Genomic DNA, 23,794 nt, shown 5'->3' with positions numbered 1-23,794 from the left:
ACCTAGCATAGCCTTGTAGATGACCTGGAGCCAGTGGGTCTGACGACGAACATGGAACGAGGGCCAGCCGACTAGGGCATACAGGTCGCAGTGGTGGGTTGTATAAGGTGCTTTAGTAACAAAGCGGATGGCACTGTGATAAACTGCATCCAGTTTGCTGAGTAGAGTATTGGAAGCTATTTTGTAGATGACATCGCCGAAGTTGAGGATCGGTAGGATAGTCAGTTTTACTAGGGTAAGTTTGGCGGCGTGAGTGAAGGAGGCTTTGTTGCGAAATAGAAAGCCGACTCTAGATTTGATTTTGGATTGGAGATGTTTGATATGAGTCTGGAAGGAGAGTTTGCAGTCTAGCCAGACACCTAGGTACTTATAGATGTCCACATATTCTAGGTCGGAGCTGTCCAGGGTGGTGATGCTAGTCGGGCGTGTGGGTGCAGGCAGCGAACGGTTGAAAAGCATGCATTTGGTTTTACTAGCGTTTAAGAGCAGTTGGAGGCCACGGAAAGAGCGTTGTATGGCATTGAAGCTCGTTTGGAGGTTAGATAGCACAGTGTCCAAGGAAGGGCCAGAAGTATACAGAATGGTGTCGTCTGCGTAGAGGTGGATCAGGGAATCGCCCGCAGCAAGAGCAACATCATTGATATATACAGAGAAAAGAGTCGGCCCGAGAATTGAACCCTGAGGTACCCCCATAGAGACTGCCAGAGGACCGGACAGCATGCCCTCCGATTTGACACACTGAACTCTGTCTGCAAAGTAGTTGGTGAACCAGGCAAGGCAGTCATTAGAAAAACCGAGGCTACTGAGTCTGCCAATAAGAATATGGTGATTGACAGAGTCGAAAGCCTTGGCCAGGTCGATGAAGACGGCTGCACAGTACTGTCTTTTATCGATGGCGGTTATGATATCGTTTAGTACCTTGAGCGTGGCTGAGGTGCACCCGTGACCGGCTCGGAAACCGGATTGCACAGCGGAGAAGGTACGGTGGGATTCGAGATGGTCAGTGATCTGTTTGTTGACTTGGCTTTCGAAGACCTTAGATAGGCAAGGCAGGATGGATATAGGTCTGTAACAGTTTGGGTCCAGGGTGTCTCCCCCTTTGAAGAGGGGGATGACCGCGGCAGCTTTCCAATCCTTGGGGATCTCAGATGATACGAAGGAGAGGTTGAACAGGCTGGTAATAGGGTGGTTCGACAATGGCGGCGGACAGTTTCAGAAATAGGGGGTCCAGATTGTCAAGCCCAGCTGATTTGTATGGGTCCAGGTTTTCCAGCTCTTTCAGAACATCTGCTATCTGGATTTGGGTAAAGGAGAAGCTGGGGAGGCTTGGGCGAGTAGCAGCGGGGGGGGGGGGGGGGGGGGGGGGGGGGCTGCTATTGGCCAAGGTTGGAGTCGCCGGGAGGAAGGCATGGCCAGCCGTTGAGAAATGCTTGTTGAAGTTTTCGATTATCACGGATTTAATCGGTGGTGACCGTGTTACCTAGCCTCAGTGCAGTGGGCAGCTGGGAGGAGGCGCTCTTGTTCTCCATGGACTTTACAGTATCCCAGAACTTTTTGGAGTTAGAGCTACAGGATGCAAATGTCTGCTTGAAAAAGCTGGCATTTGCTTTCATGACTGACTGTGTGTATTGGTTCCTGACTTCCCTGAACAGTTGCATATCGCGGGGGCTCTTCGATGCTATTGCAGTACGCCACAGGATGTTTTTGTGCTGGTCGAGGGCAGTCAGGTCTGGAGTGAACCAAGGGCTATATCTGTTCTTAGTTCTGCATTTTTTGAACGGAGCATGCTTGTTTAATATGGTGAGGAAGTAACTTTTAAAGAATGACCAGGCATCCTCAACTGACGGGATGAGGTCAATATCCTTCCAGGGTACCCGGGCCAGGTCGATTAGAAAGGCCTGCTCGCAGAAGTGTTTTAGGGAGCGTTTGACAGTGATGAGGGGTGGTCGTTTGACCGCGGACCCGTAGCGGATACAGGCAATGAGGCAGTGATCACTGAGATCTTGATTGAAGACAGCAGAGGTGTATTTAGAGGGCAAGTTGGTCAGGATAATGTCTATTAGGGTGCCCATGTTTACGGATTTAGGGTTGTACCTGGTGGGTTCCTTGATGATTTGTGTGAGATTGAGGGCATCTAGCTTAGATTGTAGGACTGCCGGGGTGTTAAGCATATCCCAGTTTAGGTCACCTAATAGAACAAACTCTGAAGCTAGATGGGGAGCGATCAATTCACAGATGGTGTCCAGGGCACAGCTGGGAGCTGAGGGGGGTCGGTAGCAGGCGGCAACTGTGAGAGACTTATTTCTGGAGAGATTAATTTTTAAAATTAGAAGTTCGAACTGTTTGGGCATAGACCTGGAAAGTATGACAGATCTTTGCAGGCTATCTCTGCAGTAGATTGCAACTCCTCCCCCTTTCGCAGTTCTATCTTGACGGAAAGTGTTATAGTTGGGTATGGAAATCTCAGAATTTTTGGTGGCCTTCCTAAGCCAGGATTCAGAGACAGAAAGGACATCAGGGTTGGCAGAGTGTGCTAAAGCGGTGAGTAAGACAAACTTAGGGAGGAGGCTTCTGATGTTGACATGCATGAGGCCAAGGCTGTTTCGATCACAGAAGTCAACAAATGAGGGTGCCTGGGGACATGCAGGGCCTGGGTTTACCTCCACATCACCCGAGGAACAGAGGAGTAGTAGGATGAGGGTGCGGCTAAAGGCTATCAAAACTGGTCGCCTAGAGCGTTGGGGACAAGGAATAAAAGGAGCAGATTTATGGGCGTGGTAGAATAGATTCTGGGCATAATGTGCAGACAGGGGTATGGTGGGGCACGGGTACAGCGGAGGCAAGCCCAGGCACTGGGTGATGATAAGAGAGGTTGTATCTCTGGACATACTGGTCTCAATGGGTGAGGTCACCGCATGTGTGGGAGGTGGGACAAAGGAGGTATCAGAGGTACGGGGAGTGGAACTACGGGGTCCATTGCAAACCAAAACAATGATAACTAGCCTGAACAACAGTATACAAGGCATATTGATATTTGAGAGAGACATACAGTAAGGCATAAAGTGATTGCAGGTCTTGATTGGGAGAGCTAGCTAAAACAACAGGTGAGATAACAGCAGCTAGTCAGCTAACACAGCAACAGCAGGTAAAAATGGCGACGACTAGGCAGAGAGGGTCAGATTAACTACACACAGAGCCTGAGTTAAAACACAGAGCCGACAGATAAAACACAAATAAACAGAATGGAGTACCGTGAATTAATGGACATTCCGGCAGGCATCAACTATGTAGCCAAGTGATCATAGTGTCCAGGGGGCAGCCGTAGATGGAGCAGGGAAGCCGCCACTACGCTAGCACGCGGCGTTTAAAGTTAGTAGCCCGGGGGGTGGTCTGCTCAGACGGAGGGGGTCTACTCAGACGGAGGCCGGTTGAGGGCACAGCGGATGGGGTATTCGTCTGCAGACCAGACGTGGTCGTGTTGACAGAGAATCCAAGCCGGATGGCGATGGCGAAAGAGGTATTGTAGAATTGTGTTTGCTAACTGGGGCTAGCTTCGTGGCAGTGGCGCTAGCTGCAGGCTAGCTGTGAGGATCAGAAGTAGTGGCTCAGGGATTACGGCAGGAATCCGGCGTTGTTGTGGAGAGACTGGTACTAGATGCTGGTAAATTGGTGAGTAATATCCAGGCTAATAACAGGGCTGGTGTCTGTGCAGAAGGTACAAGCTGCTAGCAGCGGCTAAAAATGACTAAATAGCTTGTAGCTGATTAGCTACTGGGGGTTCTTGAATGTGTTCCAAAGTTAAAAAATAAAAGTGATTCCGTATCACATTGGGTGAGGTAGGTTACCGGAAGGTATAATCGAATTAAAAATTGAAAAGAGATGGACAAAAAATTTAAATATATACAAGAAATACGAAAAATACAAACGTGCACGAGAGGACGAAACAAAACACGTCTACACTGCTACGCCATCTTGGATTCCTTGATGATTGAGTTGGAGACCTGCATGGCCACACATGTAGGAGGGGGCTGAGCATGCACCCCTGTGGGGCCCCTGTGTTGAGGATCAGCGAGGTGGAGGTGTTGTTGTCTGTATTCACCACTCGCTCGTCAGGAGGTTCAGGACCCAGTTGCACAGGGAGGGGTTCAGACCCAGGGATCTGAGCTTAGTGATGAGCTTGGAGGGCACTATGTTATTGAAGTCTGAGCTGTAGTCGATAAATAGCATTCTTACATAGGTATTTCTCTTGTCTAGGTGGGATAGGGCAGTGTGTGATGGTAATTGTGTCGTCTGTGGATCTGTTGGAGTGGTTTGAGAATCGAAGTTGGTCTGTGGTGTCAGGTAAGGTGTAGGTAATATGGTCTTTAACTAGCCTCTCAAAGCACTTCATGATGACAGAAGTAAGTGAGTGCTATGATAGTAATTTAATTCAGTTACATTCGATACAGGAACAAGGGTGGATGTCTTGAAGTAAGTGGGGACATGAGACTACGATATGGAGCGATTGAATATGTCCGTAAACACTTCAGCCAGCTGGACTGCACATTCTCTGTGGACGCGACATGGGATGCCGTCTGGGCCGGCAGCCTTGCGAGGCTTAACACGCTTTAATTACTTACTCACATCGGCCACGGAGAACGGCTCGATGTTGTTTTCCTCGAATTCCTTTATAATCCGTGATTGTCTGGAGTCCTTGCCACATACGTCTCCTGTCTGAACCGTTGAATTGAGACTCCAGTTTGTCCCTGTACTGTTGTTTTGCCTCTTTGATTTCCTTACGGAAGTCATAGCTGGTCTGTTTGTAGACATCCATTGTCCCAGTCACCTTGCCATGGTTAAATGTGGTGATTTGCGCTTTCAGTTTTGCGTGAATGCTGCCATCTATCCATGTTTTTTGTAAAACAATCAAATAAATATAACTCTGCTTTAAGGGCCTACATACAATAAAACAAAAAATGTGGATGAGCCATTGTCTCTTAGTACAAAATGATGTGGCAATGTTATTGCATGCTCGGGTGCAGATTCACACATTTTGATATATCAGATATATTGCATTTATATTGTTGATACATGGCCGAGTCAATATTCTGTAAATTACTTCATATCACAAGGAGCAATAGCACATCAACTATTCACTGGCTTTAAACGCCACAGAGGAATACTCTGCATGTGTAATGTCCAGAGTTGGGGTGTAACTGATTACATGTCAAAGATACAACAAATCAGTTACATGTAATCTGCTTACATAAAACTGTAACTGTAATTAGTTACGTTACCAGCTAAAATATTGTAAATCAGATTACAGAAACTTTTGAAAAACTATATGATTACTTCTTGGATTACTTTTAGATTCTGAAAGGATGTTAGCAGGAAAAAAATACATTATGACACCTTTTAGTTTTCTCAATGACATTCAATTCAGCATTGAAAAAAAATGCAAGTTTAAGTTTATTCCACCTGAGCGAGTCTGACCACAAGTCAGACACTAAAAGTCAGAGACCACTATGATGACACACTAAATGCGTTTGCTGCGTCATTTTTGTCTTCTTCTGATGCCTTTTAAGAGGAAGGTGATCTAAAAGTAACTGAAATTAATAAGATTACGTTACTGAGTTTGGGTAATCCAAAAGTTAAATTACAATTTTGGACAGTAGTAACTAGTAACTGTAATGGATAACATTTATAAAGTAACCTTTCCAACCCTGGTAATGTTTACGTCTGTTACGATTCGCTGTCTGTATAGATTATTTTAGAATCTTTATTATTTTGTAACTTAAATTGCAGCACAATTTATCCCCTTTTACTGGTATTTGGGATGGAAACATCCATATGTGGGCAATTCCATGGTAATGGAATAACGCTGAGACTGAGTTTTTCATCTTAAAATGTATGCAAAACAAAATCCATTGATTTCAAAGTTTAACAAACCATACAACTCTATCCACAAGGACTACTTTTAACAATAAACTTTTTTCATACCCAAATTACAAAATGTCATATTGGTTTCCTTACCATGTAAGCAGTTTATGGACATGATATGACAACAACCCATGCTTTGGTTTTGTTTACCTGGCCACTGTTTCAAATGCTAACTTTTTAGCATTTGTGGCACAAATCCAACGCAAGTCAATGGTATCTTTAGCATTTTCACACTTCATATCCAAATCCTCTATAAGCAGCATCATTGAGTTAACAATACTTTTTTAGATACTTCAGGATGATTTGGACGAAAGTGTTAATATAGGTACAATTGACTAGCATTGTATTTGTTTGCATTTGAAACAGTGGACAACAAAACCAACGCATGGATTACTGTCATACCTTGTCCATAGACTTGCCTGGCTACCCAGACTCCTTGCTCTGGCCAAACAAAATGCCACGCCCAGAGATGTTCATCTATTCTCCGTAATGAGTCTGGATCTGGGTACCTCCTCGACCCTTCACTGAATGTGAACACATTCCTTATGATTGGTCGATTGGGCTGTCTGATTGGTCCAGAAACTGATGGGTTAGGCCAGATACAGAACACATGTGGGTAAAGCAAAGGTTTAAAAATGTCTCATTGACTTTGATACTCTGAGATGATCCAATCAATGATGACTTTGTTTTGTACAATGCCCCTCTTCACCACAAACGACTTCAATGATGGCAGTCTCAGACTAAAGTATGTAGCGAATGACAGAGCAGTGGAAGAATATGTCATTTTCTAATTTGGGTGGCATCCTATGTATTAATTTGGGTGAACTAGCCCTGTAACATTGAGGAGGGAACCCATCTCGTGGTCAGAACCTGGTAATATCAGGATGTAGGATGGTACATAAACCTAACAATTTCTCCGAACAGGGGAAAAACAACATCACCAAATTCACTGGGAACACATTGCATAGGATGAAGAAACAATACTCTGAGCCGCAGCTCCATACTACTTCTCAAACATAGAGAACTGATACTATATACTCGTTAGGTGGGACTGGCGTGGGGTGTGGAGGGTCTGTGGGAGGCTTTTGACCATTGCTTAGGATTCCTCATGTCTAACTCATTGTTAGAATTTTTGGGGGTCCAAATCGGATGTTAGGTACTATATTTATTGAATATTATATGAATCCTATAAATGTAAATAGCCAATTTGGGTGCAATCAATTAGCTTAACTTCTCAGATCAAATCAAACTTTATTTGTCGCAACAAGTGTAAACCTTATTGTCGAATGCTTACTTTATGCCCTTAACCAACAGTGCAGTTCAAGAAGAGTTAAGAAAATATTTACCAAACAAAGTAAAAAAAAATATAAAAAGTAACACAATAACGAGGCGATATACAGTTGGTACCGGTACCGAGTCAGTATGCTGGGGTACAAGTTAGAGGTAATTTGTACATGTAGGTAGGGGTGAAGTGACTATGCATAGATAATAAAGAACGAGTAGCAGCAGTGTACAAAACAAATGGGGGGGGGGGTTCAATGTAATAGTCCGGTGGCCATTTGATTAATTGTTCAGCAGTCTTTTGGCTGTTAAAAGCTGTTAAAAGAGACTTTCGGTCCTAGACTTGGCGCTCCGGTACCACTTGCCGTGCGGTAGCAGAGATAACAGTCTATGACTTGGGTGACTGGAGTCTCTGACAATTTTATGTGCTTTCCTCTGACACCGCTTTTATATAGGTCCTGGATTGCAGGAAACTTGGCAAGTGATGTACTGGGCTGTACGCACTACCCTTTGTAGTGTCTTACGGTCAGATGCCGAGCAGTTGCCACACCAGGCGGTGATGCAACCGGTCAGGATGCTCTCGATGGTGCAGCTGTAGAACCTTTTGAGGATCTGAGGACCCATGCCAAATCTTTTCAGTCTCCTGAGGGGGAAAAGGTTGTCGTGCCCTCTTCACGACTGTCTTGGTGTGTTTGGACCATGATAGATCATTGGTGATGTGGACACCAAGGAACTTGAAACTCTTGACCCGCTCCACTACAACCCTGTTGATGTTAATGGGGGCCTGTTTGGCCCGCCTTTTCCTGTAGTCCATGATCAGCTCCTTTGTCTTGCTCACATTGAGGGAGAGGCTGTTGTCCTGGCACCACACTGCCAGTTCTCTGACCTCCTCCCTATAGGCTGCCTCATCGTTGTCGGTGATCAGGCCTACCACTGTTGTGTCGTCAGCAAACTTAATGATGGTGTTAGAGTCGTGTTTGGCCACACAGTCGTGGGTGAACAGGGAGTACAGGAGGGGACTAAGTACACACCCCTGAGGGGCCCCAGTGTTGAGGATCAGCGTGGCAGACGTGTTGTTGCCTACCTTTACCACCTCGGGGCGGCCCGTCAGGAAGTCCAGAATCCAGTTGCAGAGGGAGGTGTTTAGTCCCAGGTTCATTAGCTTAGTGATGAGCTTCGTGGGCACTATGGTGTTGAATGCTGAGCTGTACTCCATGAACAGCCTTCTCACATAGGTGTTCCTTTTGTCCAGGTGGGAAAGGGCAGCGTGGAGTGCGATTGAGATTGCGTCATCTGTGGATCTGTTGGGGCGGTCTGCGAATTGGAGTGGGTCTAGGTTATCCGGGAGGATGCTGTTGATGTGAGCCATGACTAGCCTTTCAAAGCAAAGAAGTGAAAGCAGGTTACCTTCGCTTCCTTGGGCAAAGGGACTATGGTGGTCTGCTTGAAACATGTAGGTATTACAGACTTAGTCACAGAGAGGTTGAAAATGTTACCAAAGACACTTGCTAGTTGGTCCACGCATGCTTTGAGTACACGTACTGGTAATCCATCTGGCCCTGCGGCTTTGTGAATGTTGACCTGTTTAAAGGTCTTGCTCACATCGGCTACCGATGTGATTAAATTATTATTATTATTATTATTTTTTACATTTTTTATCCCCTTTTCTCCCCAATTTTCGTGATATCCAATCGCTAGTAATTACTATCTTGTCTCATCGCTACAACTCCCGTACGGGCTCGGGAGAGACGAAGGTCGAAAGCCATGCGTCCTCCGAGGCACAACCCAACCAAGCCGCACTGCTTCTTTAACACAGCACGCCTCCAACCCGGAAGCCAGCCGCACCAATGTGTCGGAGGAAACACCGTGCACCTGGCCCCCTTGGTTAGCGCGCACTGCGCCCAGCCCGCCACAGGAGTCGCTGGAGCGCGATGCGACAAGGAAATCCCTACCGGCCAAACCCACCCTAACCCGGACGACGCTAGCCCAATTGTGCGTCGCCCCACGGACCTCCCGGTCGCGGCCGGCTGCGACAGAGCCTGGGGGCGAACCCAGAGACTCTGGTGGCGCAGTTAGCACTGCGATGCAGTGCCCTAGACCACTGCGCCACCCGGGAGGCCATTAAATTATATTTCAACAAAATAATGTTCTGTTTCTAACAACAGAAACAATTTCAGAACAATCTGAGTTGTTGGGTGTTGAAATCCTCTTTCTTGTGCATTTTGAGATGGAACGACCCATACGTGTACATCCACTTCTAATGTATCTGCTTCCCATGGTAAGTAAGCATTTCACTGTTAGTCTATACCTGTTGTTTACAAAGCATGTGACAAATAAAAATGGATTTCCTGAGTTCCAAGAACTGAAACAGGCCAAATCTTAACTTGAGTAATAACAGTTGGAATTTTTCAATGCATGACATACACTTAACGATGAGTCATGATTAAGTAATTATTATACCTTTTAAAATGTAACCTTTATTTAGCTAGGCAAGTCAGTTAAGAACAAATTGTTATTTACAATGACAGCCTATCCCGGCCAAACCCAGACGACACTGGACCAATTGTGCGCTGCCCTATGGGACTCCCGATCAAGGTCAGATGTGATGCAGCCTGGATTTGAACCAGGTACTGCAGTGACACCTCTTGCACTAAGATGCAGTGTCTTAGACCACTGCGCCACTCGGGAGCCCAAAAATAAAAGTTGTCATCAAATATCAGTGAACCAATGATGATGATTTGTACATCACACAGTAAAGCACCGTTAAAAAATCTCACCTCCAAAGCCAGGCCTCATTGTGAAGTCGTGGTCATTTATGCTTAAAAGCTGCTCTGACTTTGTCATGGTGGTTTTGGTCATATCTGGACTTCTTCTCAGTATAGGGCTGTGAAGAGTGGAGAAACATGATCAATGAAACAATCAATATTTAAAATTACACTTCTTGTCTTGTCATTGTCTCTGAACCTTTATAGCATACTGACTAGTCCCAGAGTTTTTTGTGCTCTTGCCAATTCCATTGCTGTCATTGTCAAATCAAACATGAATAGCGTGACAATGAGTGACGAGAAGTTGGCATGAATGCACAAACAGACTGGGACTCAGCCTATATCAAGACCACTTATCCTATGGAATGGGGCCATACACAGACACACACAACACGTGTCTACCCCCCCCCCCCCCTTGTCATCAGAAGTTAAAGGGGCTTACCAGCTATAAGCTTATCAGGATGTACATAGAATTCCGATCATATTCATGAGGATTAATTCATTAGGGTAGTCTTTTTTCATATAAATTTGGAGCTATGCATCACAGGGCATATGAATTTGCCCTGAACCTGCCCATACTACGGAAAAGGCTCGATTGCACAAGGTTTAGCTAGATGCTTCAAAGCCAACTATTTTATACTCTGAGTATACTTTAACAAAAGCTGTGATCTTAGCCCTATTCGCAAGGGACTAGTATTACTATAGAACATTGGTTATGTCTTTATTATCCCAGCATGTCCGTTTTTACAGTGGATGAGTCAGACGGGATTTGTTTTACCAAACTGCCCCGTAATATTTTTTTTCCTCTTTCAAAATTGACTTTTTCCACTTTTTGTTTTAAAGGAAGTATGGCACTAGGAAAGTTGATATGTGACAAAACAGATCATTCATCTGTAGGCTACATACATAGCACTTTGTTTTAAGCATACATTTTTCCCCATGTTCTTACCCATGGGTACAGCACCTGTTAAACTCTGTACAGTCGTGGCCAAAAGTTTTGAGAATGACACAAATATGAATTTCCACAAAGTTTGCTGCTTCAGTGTCTTTAGATATTTTTGTCAGGTGTTACTATGGAATACTGAAGTATAATTACAAGCATTTCATAAGTGTCAAAGGCTTTTATTGATAATTACATGAATGCCACGTTCCTGACCTTATTTTCCTTTGTTTAGCTTTGTTTAGTTGGTCAGGACGTGAGCTGGGTGGGCAGTCTATGTTATTTGTTTCTATGTTTAGGTTCATTGTTATTTAGCCTTATATGGTTCTCAATCAGGGGCAGGTGTTTGACGTTTCCTCTGATTGAGAACCATATGAAGGTAGGCTGTTCACACTGTTTGTTGGTGGGTGAGTGTCTTCCGTGTCAGTGTATGTACCACACGGGACTGTTTCGTTTGTTTAGTCTGTTCCTGTTCGTGCGTTCTTCGTGTTCTGTATGTTCTCATGTTCAGGTCGGTCTACGTCGTTTTGTTATTTTGTAATTTATCAAGTGTGTTTCGTGTTCGTCTCGTTTAAATAAATTCATCATGTATTCCACACAAGCTGCGTTTTGGTCCGATCCCTGCTCCTCCTCAGACGAGGAGGAGAACAAACGTTACAATGGAGTTGATGCAAAGAGTCAATATTTGCAGTGTTGACCCTTCTTTTTCAAGACCTCTGCAATCTGCCCTGGCATGCTGTCAATTAACTTCTGGGCCACAATGGACTGATGGCAGCCCATTCTTGCATAATCAATGCTTGGAGTTTGTCAGAATTTGTGGGTTTTTGTTTGTCCACCCGCCTCTTGAGGATTGACCACAAGTTCTAAATGGTATTAAGGAGTTTCTTGGCCATGGACCCAAAATATCGATGTTTTGTTCCCCGAGCCACTTAGTTATCACTTTTGCCTTATGGCAAGGTGCTCCATCATGCTGGAAAAGGCATTGTTCGTCACCAAACTGTTCATGGATGGTTCCTGGATGGTTGGGAGAAGTTGCTCTTGGAGGATGTGTTGGTACCGTTCTTTATTCATGGCTGTGTTCTTAGGCAAAATTGTGAGTGAGCACACTCCCTTGGCTGAGAAGCAACCCCACACATGAATGGTCTCAGGATGCTTTACTGTTGGCATGACACAGGACTGATGCTAGCGCTCACCTTGTCTTCTCTGGACAAGCTTTTTTTCTGGATGCCCCAAACAATCGGAAAGGGGATTCATCAGAGAAAATGACTTTACCCCAGTCCTCAGCAGTCCAATCCCTGTACCTTTTGCAGAATATCAGTCTGTCCCTGATGTTTTTCCTGGAGAGAAGTGGCTTCTTTGCTGCCCTTCTTGACACCAGGCCATCCTTCAAAAGTCTTTGCCTCACTGTGCGTGAAGATGCACTCACACCTGCCTGCTGCCATTCCTGAGCAAGCTCTGTACTGGTGGTGCCCCAATCCCGCAGCTGAATCAACTTTAGGAGACGGTCCTGGCGCTTGCTGGACTTTCTTGGGCGCCCTGAAGCCTTCATCACAACAATCGAACCGCTCTCCTTGAAGTTCTTGATGATTCGATAAATGGTTGATATAGGTGCAATCTTACTGGCAGCAATATCCTCATCTGTGAAACCCTTTTTCTGCAAAGCAATGATGACGGCACGTCTTTCCTTGCAGGTAACCATGGCTGACAGAGGAAGAACAATGATTCCAAGCACCACCCTCCTTTTGAAGCTTCCAGTCTGTTATTTGAACTCAATCAGCATGACAGAGTGATCTCCAGCCTTGTCCTCGTCAACACTCACACCTGTGTTAACCCGAGAATCACTGACATGATGTCAGCTGGTCCTTTTGTGGCAGGGCTGAAATGCAGAGGAAATGTTTTTGTGGGATTCAGTTGATTTGCATGGCAAAGAGGGACTTTGCAATTAATTGCAATTCATCTGATCACTCTTCATAACATTCTGGAGTATATGCAAATTGCCATCATACAAACTGAGGCAGCAGACTTTTTGAAAATTAATATTTGTGTCATTCTCAAAACATTTGACCACGACTGTAATAACCCTCAAAACACAGGGATGACGATTTGCACGGGATAAGTATTATCAGAGGACCTGGGAGATTTCCAAAAAACAGTAGGTTTTTAGTGCTAGGATAATAACCTTTCTGCCAAGTAAAAATGACTGGCATGACAAATTCAGACGGAACTAAATAGACAGATGTGGTGATTTGTGCTCGTGCACATAATTGCATTACCTGAGGTTCCCCATTAAATCTTATCCCATCCAAATAGTTATATACTTATTTAAAGCCCTAAGTAAATAATCCTGTGGTGAGAGTTGCTTTGTTCCCCTAAATCAGATCCTCTCGACTATACTCTCTGTAACATTGTATTTCGATGAAGGATTCTTACCTGCTAACTTTTTGACGTCCTTGTACAGTCGATGGTACTTCTCGTATGAATCTATAAGAAAAACAAGAAAAATTTGATGTAAAGGAGACTACATTCAACATCAGACTATTCCAACAGCTCATCAGAAGAGTTCGTCAGAAGTCCCCTGTGCATCTTTAAAAAATAACACAACAATCAATTTGCAACAGCATTCGTCCACTTGTTGGTAGTATTGTAGAACAGAGTATTGCTTAAAGCATTGCTTGAAAGTGGGAAGTGCAGTATGATAGGGCCCTGGTCAAAAGTAGTGCACTATATGGGTGATTCTACAAAAGTGGTGCAAATTGGGGGTTGGTTATTCTAATTTTTGAAGCGCACATCTCTTCCAACATACAGTATGTCAGATAGACAGATCTACTACTCACACACTTTGTTTGTATTGTATATTTGAAAATAGTGTCCTAAATTGCTTGTTAGGCACTAAGTTTGTCACTTCCGAAACGTAGTGAAAAAGTTGCAGTAAAGGGAGAACCATGCACAGTAGTGATCAGATTCACTTTATAAATTGTATTTGTATACAAAATTTACTAAATAGTTCAAACATGATTTTTAACCGGATTTTCAAAACCTTTAAATTGAATTCAGAGAAATATCTTTATATTTGTCACGACTTCCGCCGAAGTTGGTGCCTCTCTGTGTTCGTTCAGCGGTCGACATCACCGATTTTCTAGCCGCCACCGATCTACGATTCATTGTCCATTTTTTTTGTACATACCTGGTTTCCATTACATTATTATTTATTCCCTATTTAACCATCTGGTTCCCACATGGTTTTGTGCGTATTTGTTCTGTGTTTAGCAGTCACTACTATTTTGTGAGCTGGATTGTTTTCCCTCCGTGGAATTTATTTTGCTGTTGTCTTGAGTAAAAGTCCGTTATTACTCCTCCTCTGTGTTCTGCGCCTGACTCCGTCCCACCTGTTGCACAAAGACCCTTTACATTATTGTTCTCTGTAAAATGTTCAATGTCAAAGTTTGGGCTCTTGGAGGGTTGGAGACCCTGCTTGCTTTGCATCTGAATACTCAACACTTTTTCCTGAAGTGTACACTTGTCCACTACTCACATGGTGGTCCTCTGTAGCTCGGTAGAGCATGGCTTTAAAATGGAGATAGCCTCAATGGCGCCGCTGCCTGCAATCACAGACGCCATAATGGCACAGATACAAAGATGAGACCTATTTATATTTCTATGGTGTCAATTGTTTTGGTTGTGACCATTTCGGTTTGGACAATTTAGACTTATTTATTTAAAACATTTTACCCCTTTTTTCTCCCCAATTTCATGGTATCCAATTGGTATTTACAGTCCTGTCCCATCGCTGCAACTCCCGTACGGAGTCGGGAGAGGCGAAGGACGAGAGCCATGCGTCCTCCGAAACACAACCCAGTCAAGCCACACTGATTCTTGACACAACGCCCGCTTAACCCAGAAGCCAGCCGCACCAATGCGTCGGAGGAAGCAATGTACACCTGGCGACAGTGTCGGCGTGCATTGCACCCGGCCCGCCACAGGAGTCGCTAGTGCGCGATGAGACAGGAACATCCCTGCCAGCCAAACCCTCCCCTAGCCCGGACGACACTGGGCCAATTGTGCGCCGCCCCATGGGTCTATTTAAAGATCCGCAATTTTCGCCTAAAATTACATCCCCAAATCTAACTGCCTGTAGCTCAGGCCCTGAAGCAAGGATATGTATATTCTTGGTACCATTTGAAAGGAAACACTTTGAAGGTTGTGGAAATGTGAAAGGAGTGTAGGAGAATATAACACAATAGATATGGTAAAAGATAATACAAAGAAAAAAAAAAACATTATTTTGTATTTTTTTGTACTCTCATCTTTGAAATGCAAGAGAAAGGCCATAATGTATTATTCCAGCACAGGCGCAGTTTGGATTTTGGCCACTAGATGGCAGCAGTGTATGTGCAAAGTTTTAGACTGATCCAATGAACCATTGCATTTCTGTTCAAACTTTTGTGTCAAGACTGCCCAAATGTGCCTAATTTGTTTATTAATAACTTTTCATGTTCAAAATTGTGCACTCTCCTCAAACAATAGCATGGTATTCTTTCACTGTAAATTGGACAGTGCAGTTAGATTAAAAAGAATTTAAGCTTTCTGCCAATATCAGATATGTCTATGTCCTGTGAAATGTTCTTGTTACTTACAACCTCATGCTAATCGCATTAGCCTACGCTAGCTCAACCGTCCCGTGGAAGGGACACTGATCCCAAAGAAGTTCATGAATCCCTATAGCTAGCATTTGGCTGGCGAGCTATAATTTGGACAGATCCCAGCCAAACCATATATTTTTACATTTTAGTAATTTAGAAAACACTCTAATCCAGAGTGAGTGCATACATTTTCATACTTTTTCTTACTGCTCCCCTGTGGTGTTCAGTAGTAACACTTCTTAAAAATACATGAAGATGTTTGCAGACAGACTACTCACTATGTGGCCATGCTGGAGAGGGGTGCAATCCCATCACCTGGTGATATTTGTAGGGGTGTGGCTAAGGCACATTCATTCTGCAATGTGGCTTAATGCACATTCATTCTGCAGTCTTTTTAGGTGTTTCGGTAGTGACATCCAAGGTGGGACAGCATTTTTTTGAGAAAGATGTTTAAAAATAAACAAAACCTCAAAATAGATCAATATCTTTCTATGTAATAATAGAACAACTCAAGATGTTCTATTCAAATAATAATGTTACAAAAATGACAAATTATTTATTTTCAAACATGACATTTAGGAGTCAGAAAGTGGGACAGCCACCTCTCAATAGAAACATGTACTGTATATAAACAAAGACTTTGTACTATATTAATTTAACAATGTGTTTGTTATTGCCTTGGAATGAATGATAATATCATGATGTAGTTAAATGTTTTTTTCAAATAGTTTTATGTCAGACAGCAATTTACACCACTCATATAGGGAATAATAGGGTGCTATTTGGGAAACAACATTAAAATATACACTACCGTAGAAAAGTTTGGGGTCACTTAGAAATGTACTTGTTTTTTAACGTAAAGCACATTTTTTGTCCATTAAAATAACATCAAATTGATCAGAAATACAGTGTAGACATTGTTAATGTTATAAATGACTATTGTAGCTGGAAACAGATTATTTTTAATGGAATATCTACATAGGCATACAGAGGCCCATTATCAGCAACCATCACTCCTGTGTTCCAATGGCACATTGTGTTAGCTAATCCTAATTGATCATTATAAAACCCTTTTGCAATTATGTTAGCACAGCTGAAAAATGTTGTTCTGATTGAAGCAGCAATAAAACTGGCCTTCTTTAGACTTGTTGAGTATCTGGAGCATCAGCATTTGTGGGTTTGATTACAGGCTCAAAATAGCCAGAAACAAACTCCTTTCTTCTGAACCTCGTCAGTCTATTCTTGTTCTGAGAAATGAAGGCTATTCCATGCGAGAAATACCAAGAAACTAACGCTGTGTACTACTCCCTTCACAGAACAGCGCAAACTGTCTCTAAGCAGAATAGAAAGAGCAGTGGGAGGCCCCGGTGCACAACTGAGCAAGAGGACAAGTATATTAGAGTGTCTAGTTTGAGAAACAGACGCCTCACAAGTCCTCAACTGGCAGCTTCATTAAATTGTACCCGCAAAACACCAGTCTCTGAGATATGGCTTTTTCTTTGCAACTCTGCCTAAAAGGCCAGCATCCTGGAGTCGCCTCTTCACTGTTGAGACTGGTGTTTTGCGGGTACTATTTAATAAAGCTGCCAGTTGAGGACTTGTGAGGCGTCTGTTTACAAACGAGACACTAATGTACTTGTCCTCTTGCCCAGTTGTGCAGTGTTAGTTTAGTCCAGGCAGCTGCTAGGACTACTCAGCACCATTTAATGAGTCTGCAGGTTAAAAGCTCTATCTATGCAGATTAAAAGCTCTATATGCGCAGGTTAAAAGCACTTTAGGAGAATATTCACCAGGCTATTAGAGCAGTCACTGCTTTAGCAGGGAGGGATTCACTGATGTAATCTTTTTTTCTATAAATATATCTTAATCTGGGAATTATGATATGATTCTCTCATGACATACAAGTTTCATAAAAATGTTTTTATTATGTAATTCGTTTCAGAATGACAGTAAGCAAATTCAGTTTGCAGATGATTTTTTAATTGCTTTAGAATGCGTCAAGTCAGAGCTTGACTATTTTGGTCCATTTATGATTTGCAATGAATATCCAATTTAAGACAATCTTATTTGTTGTGTCCCTTCAACAACATAGTTTGATATCAGTATACAGTAACGTAAGCCCTTTATGTCTATATACACACTCAAAATGATAAACATACCAAGCAGATTTATCTTGGCAACTATAATAAAACATCTGTCAGACTATAAAAACAAATTCAAAGCGGTGTTAAATATCAAATCAACGTTTATTGGTCGCGTACATAGATTTGCAGATGTTATCGCAGGTGTGGCGAAATGCTTGTGCTTCTAGCTCCAACAGTGCAGTAACACCTAGGAAAAGGCATTACTCTGAAAGAACTCTAATGGCAAGCAGAGAGAATTATGGGTGACCTACCTACCCAAATCTGGTTGACCTAAAAATGTAAAAAAATGCCGACACATATGTGCAAGTTCTTTTCCTATTTTGACAAAAAAATGGTCAAATCATGCTTCAAACATCATGCATCTTGAGTGACAATCATGCTTCAAACATCATGCATCCTGAGTGACAATCATGCTTCAACCATCATGCATCCTGAGTGACAATCATGCTTCAACCATCATGCATCCTGAGTGACAATCATGCTTCAACCATCATGCATCCTGAGTGACAATCATGCTTCAACCATCATGCATCCTGAGTGACAATCATGCTTCAAACATCATGCATCCTGAGTGACAATCATGCTTCAAACATCATGCATCCTGAGTGACAATCATGCTTCAAACATCATGCATCCTGAGTGACAATCATGCTTCAAACATCATGCATCCTGAGTGACAATCATGCTTCAAACATCATGCATCCTGAGTGACAATCATGCTTCAAACATCATGCATCCTGAGTGAAAATCCTGCTGTTCAAATCCACTGGAATCGTCACACACATATACAGTTCGAGTAAATCAATGACATATTCTTCTCACAAGGCCAAACATGATTAATGTTGGGACTATGATCCTCTCTAGGTATTTTAAAGTAAAGTAAAGGAAGAAGGTGTACGTACACTGGGTGTCACAAAGAGAAATTCTGAGGAAAAGTAACTTAATCTCAACACTCTCAGCAAATGCCCCTGGGATTTTTTGTAACATTACAGTATCGATGATTAAATTGTTTTTGGCAGGCACTGACTGAATTGTTAATGCTATGGTCTTCAATGATGATCAGAGTTCCCATGCCCTTCTATTGTCATAAGGGATTGGCCCATCAGCAGAAGGGTGAGGTCAGCATATCCATTTGTGGTTTAACACAGGGTTTCCCGAACTCGGGCCGTTCTGTGCCATATGTCAACCGTTAAACCAGGGTTTCTCAAACTCGGCCCTGGGGCACTCCCTGGATGCACGTTTTGTTTTTTGGCCTAGCACTACACAGCTGATTAAAATAATCAAAGCTTGATGATGAGTTAGTTATTTGAATCGATGCAATATCTGGGAACTAAAATAAACACATCCAATCCGAGGTCTAAAAGAGTACAACATTTATCCCCCCAGCCTCCTCACAACAAAAACAGGCTAATGATTATGCAAAAGGTCCAAAATGTGATGTTTTTGCTCTAAGCATTAGACAACATAAAACAGTGAGAAGCAGCTATACAGAAATGTGGTGAGAGGATAGCATTAAGAAATGTAGTTTGGTTTTATAACTAAACTAAGGTTCAAGGATCAAAGCAATTGGAGCTTTGAGGGATACAGGAGATCATCGCTACTTTAAACATAGTGGTTATAGAGATTACAGTGTACTATGGGCCCTCATTTGTGCAATGTGATTTGTGCAATACAGTGCAAGACACACAGATAATGCCTGTTTGAATACATTGGGTCAATATGACCCAATGATTCATGTATTTTGTTGCAGCTTGTGAGGTGGACTTGGATGTGTTGCGATGTGATTGGCCTGGACAAGCACTGGTAAAAAGCCATGGTAATGGCTAAATCTGCTGCGACCAATATCAGTTTTTGGACCTCGAGGTTACTGATGTAATTAGAACACCTGCTGTCTCAATATTCCTGGGGCACTAAGTTCCTGTATGTACCCAGCTTGCCCTGACAGTGCCCACCATTGATGTGAAGTGAGGGGTTCAGAGCATGGTGAAGAGGCACTGTAGGAATAGGCTTATTCTGTTTAGTCAGGTTGAAGCTGCGGCAGGCACTGCTATTCTGCAATAGTGTACAGACTATGACATACTGTATGCAGCACAAATGGAGCTAATTCCTAATCTATAAAATCAACCAATCTAGACGGTGACATCATTGATGTATTAAAAATCACTTTTAATTACACTGGGATTTTGGTCTTTTGCTTTCCAATCAAATAACCTCCAGGCAGCAAAGCCACAATAACAATAAACAAAATGAGATTACGTAATCAGAGAAAGTGATTTTTCTAACCACGAACTGTCACCTTGTCACCAACAATCCCCTCTATACTGTATCACGCATCAGCATTCCATTCAAGCCACCTAAACAATACAGACTGGCACATAAAATACATAGCATAATACAGAAAGCTTAAATACTGACATTTTTATAAATATCCCCTTCAAAAATGATAACATCTGGTAATTCAGGTATTTTTTCATCTAGTTATGTAGATCTATGGTTATATAGAGTAGTCCTTGGATGAATTATAGAAAAAAGTGAAAATCTCATTTTTAAAAGTTAATGTTCTGTTACCTAAATAATGTTGTTGACTCATTTTATACTCATAACTGTGGCCAAAGCATAAATTGGAGAAAAAACACCACTAAAAACCACACTTCAAACAGAACGTTTTAAAAAAGCCTGCTATTTCCACATAGAGAATGATGTCATCCTGCCTCAATGGCTGAGCTGGCCAATCAGCGGTCTACTCACATGAATATTTCTTTAAACGTCTAATGGCCGGGGGCTGGGTTTCTACTAAGCTAACCTAAGTAATTGGGGCGGCAGGTAGCCTAGTGCTTAGGCAGGGGTGTCAAACTCATTCCACGGAGGGCCTAGTGTCTGCAGGTTTTTGGTTTTTCCTTTCAATGAAGCCCTAGACAAACAGGTGTGGGGAGTTCCTAACTAATTAGTGATGTTAATTCATCAATCAAGTACAAGGGAGGAGCGAAAACCTGCAGACACTCGGCCCCCCGTGGAATGAGTTTGACACCTGTGGCTTAGAGCATCGGGTCAGTAACCAAAAGGTTGCTGGATTGAATCCCAAGCTGACAAGGTACAAAATTCTACCGTTATGCCCCTGAACAAGGCAGGTAACCGGTAGGCTGTCATTCATTGTAAATAAGAATTTGTTCTTAACTGACTTGCTTAGTAAAATATATATATATATATATATTTTAAGATGGTCACACCAAGGATCATTTAGCTATTTGATTTAGAATTGTAGGACACCTGTAAAGAAAACATATATAAAATATATTTGAAGAAACATTGAATTTGTCCCTTCTGCTTTTAGCCCAGGATTTTTATTCATTTTTTACCCATATTTAATCCCTAAAGTACTTCCATATATACTTCCATATATACTTCCATAATTTTTTTTAACTGGTACTGGGCTACCTTCAGACAAGTTTTGCGAGGCTTGGTGGCCTAGAGCAAAACAACCCACATGAATGTGTTTGTGAGAGTCTCATCTTCCCATAGAGGGGTCATATTAGTTTGTAGCCCAAACAGTTCATACGCTTCTAGACGTTTTCACGAGCAGACCGATTTTCGGAATGTCTCCTGGTCTGAGAAACACCACTGTAGCTTTGCCACCTTCCACTGCAGATGCAGAACAAGCACGACATTTGCGGATGTGGTGGATTGAGAAGCATCCCATGCAAAAAAAACATTAATTTTGATGGGGACTTTTGTTTCATAATTCGATTTTCGAGGAGGAAATGGACATCTACTCTAGGGGGTTCAATGACCGGTATATGCCCACACCATTCTGTTGTTGGGTTAAGCTGACACTATTCAAACACAGACAAATCAGCTTTTTAACGTACTTAATTACAACAACAAAAAAGTTTTTCACTATTGTAATTAATTATAGGTCATATTTAATAGAAATCTGGAAACACTGGACAGTTAGCTTAAATCAAATATAAAGGGCATGCTGTTCCAACAGTGCAGCGTAAGTGATTGTCATCTTGAGCGTCACTGATAGCACATAAATTACAGTCCTCCCGCGCTTTTTATCGATTGTTGTTTAGCCTATACCCACCAATAATAGGCCTACCCACAGCACAGGTTGACGCAGTTAAAACTTTCACAAGAAGCAAGAGCATGTTTCTCAGAATTCATTAGCTTATAGATCCTAGGTATATCAATGCACATCTTGACATTACGATCATTTCACTCACATCTACACTCATCAATAATTTAAAGCCTAAATATTGTAGGCTACCTGATTTGGCTGTAGGTCTGACGCACGTGTCCCCTCGGACCAATTGATCTCCCAGAAGCACCGACCATCCAGGCAAGTAGCAGCAGTAGTAGGACATCCGTGGACATAATTTCCACACTGACAGCGTTCTGGACCCAGTTGTCCAAAAGTCCAGTTTCAGAAAATAAAGGCTACAGTGAAAAAGTTTTACGTGACTCGGGCATGATCCTTGGTAGGCTACCGTTGGCGCCAAATCAATGTGAAATACTACAGACACATATACACACTGAAACATACCACTGTATTTGATCTCACTGTCGGAAAGCAATTTCGTCTAAACCTATAAATCCTTCCACGTCAGATGGCTCGGATTTTCTCCCTATCAGTATATGTCAGCATATAGCCTACGCCCTGTTTTCCGTCTGTCAAGAGCGGATTCCGTTTGCCAGGTTAAAATGTGAGTGCAGTTCTCAGAAATTATAGATTCCCGTCCCTACACTCTAGCCTAAATATATTTACGTATTTGAGCACATGATATGATATTGTTAGGCTATAGGGCGGGAATTATTGAAAATGATCTTGTGGGCTGGACTGCCTCAGAACACCTGACACGTGGCTAAGGAACATACACTCTATCAAAAGTCTTGAAATACACTTTTTCATAAAGTAAATCCTATAACAATCTATCTGTTTAAACAATGGCTATTCACTATTCTTTGTTTTCACAACAATGTCCACTCATTGTTTTCATAATACCATATTGACAGAAGCCTATAGTCAAATGACATTACCACGTTGTAATGTAGACGCTAAAACATTGCAATTACTACATTTTGTAATCTATGGGTAGGCTACATTAGCAGCCCACATCGGAGAGAGTTTTCACAAGGCTAAACAGAGCTGTAAGCTGCTGCATGAAACAGCAGCACAAACAAAATCCACTTTTATTGAAGCCATGTGCATCTCACTGTAATGGATGTAAAAGCCATTACTGGTGTTAGATCAGTGGCCTTACTGCGGAGGTTTCCAACCTCTGGTCCACAGACCAGGCTGAACCACTATCTGGTACTGTGACTACGGATGCTGGACTGGACTTTTTAACAAGACATGCAGTTTATTTTGGGATAACTGTCACCACAATCATTCCTGATGCTTTTTAAGTAAATCCAAAAGCTATTTCCAGTAGTGAGAGGAGCACCATGTCATGCTCTGTTGACTTCAATAGAAGACAGGAGAAGAGAAAGTTATTGTCCAGCTCACAAAGGAAATGTGTATTTTGGTCTCCTCCCAATCCCCCTAGAAACAAACACAAGACACATTTTGGGAGAAGGACAGGGTCAGTCACAGTACAGCACCTCATGAGCAGTTTAGGGTTTATGTGCCTTGCTCAAGGTCACAATGTTAGTAGATGGTATACATAATCTGAAACCAGCAGCCTTCCGGTTGTCAGTTCAGTTCACACTTTTCATTGCCCAGCTCTGGACTTGAACCAGCAATCTTCCGGCTTCTAGATTGCCTCTGGACAACGTTCCTGTTTATTCTTGATATAAGACCGACTTAGATGTTTTGTAAGACCTGACAACACTAGCGATGGCTTGACAAATCAAGTAGTACATTTCTTAATGCCTACCATTGAGATGTTTATAGCCTACTATTTTTTCCCTGTTCCTATGCTCATTCTATCATTTGAGCTCATTTTAGTAGCGTGTTCTGTGTAATCTGTTGGCCTGTGTGTCTGTGGGGGCCATTGGGCTTGGCTGGCTTTGTGTTGTTGTCAGTTGTGCTTCTACTCCAGGCTGGGAGATTTACCCTCAACTGCTTCCCACGAGGGCTAGCCTTTCGTGATTGTATTCTCGCCT

The 23,794-nt window shown here is 42.6% G+C and overlaps 1 protein-coding gene across 1 annotated transcript in view; it reads right to left on the bottom strand.

The window, feature by feature from the left end:
• Positions 1–22,359, bottom strand: part of LOC129817579 (gamma-aminobutyric acid receptor subunit rho-1-like) — a 51,919-nt gene extending 29,560 nt beyond the window's left edge. The window contains exons 1-3 of the mRNA XM_055872978.1: positions 21,957–22,359; positions 13,336–13,386; positions 9,978–10,084 (exon numbers count right to left, since the gene is read on the bottom strand). Of these exons, the coding sequence (XP_055728953.1) occupies positions 9,978–10,084; positions 13,336–13,386; positions 21,957–22,063 (265 nt within the window). The 5' untranslated portion in view covers positions 22,064–22,359. The remainder of the gene's footprint in view (positions 1–9,977; positions 10,085–13,335; positions 13,387–21,956) is intronic.
• Between the last annotated feature and the right edge of the window lie 1,435 nt (positions 22,360–23,794).

This window comes from Salvelinus fontinalis, chromosome 20 (genome assembly GCF_029448725.1).
Source record: "Salvelinus fontinalis isolate EN_2023a chromosome 20, ASM2944872v1, whole genome shotgun sequence".
NCBI classification, from domain to species: Eukaryota; Metazoa; Chordata; class Actinopteri; order Salmoniformes; family Salmonidae; genus Salvelinus; species Salvelinus fontinalis.
The sequence above is the reverse complement of the archived record's forward strand: the minus strand, read 5'-3'. Positions and strand labels throughout refer to the sequence as shown.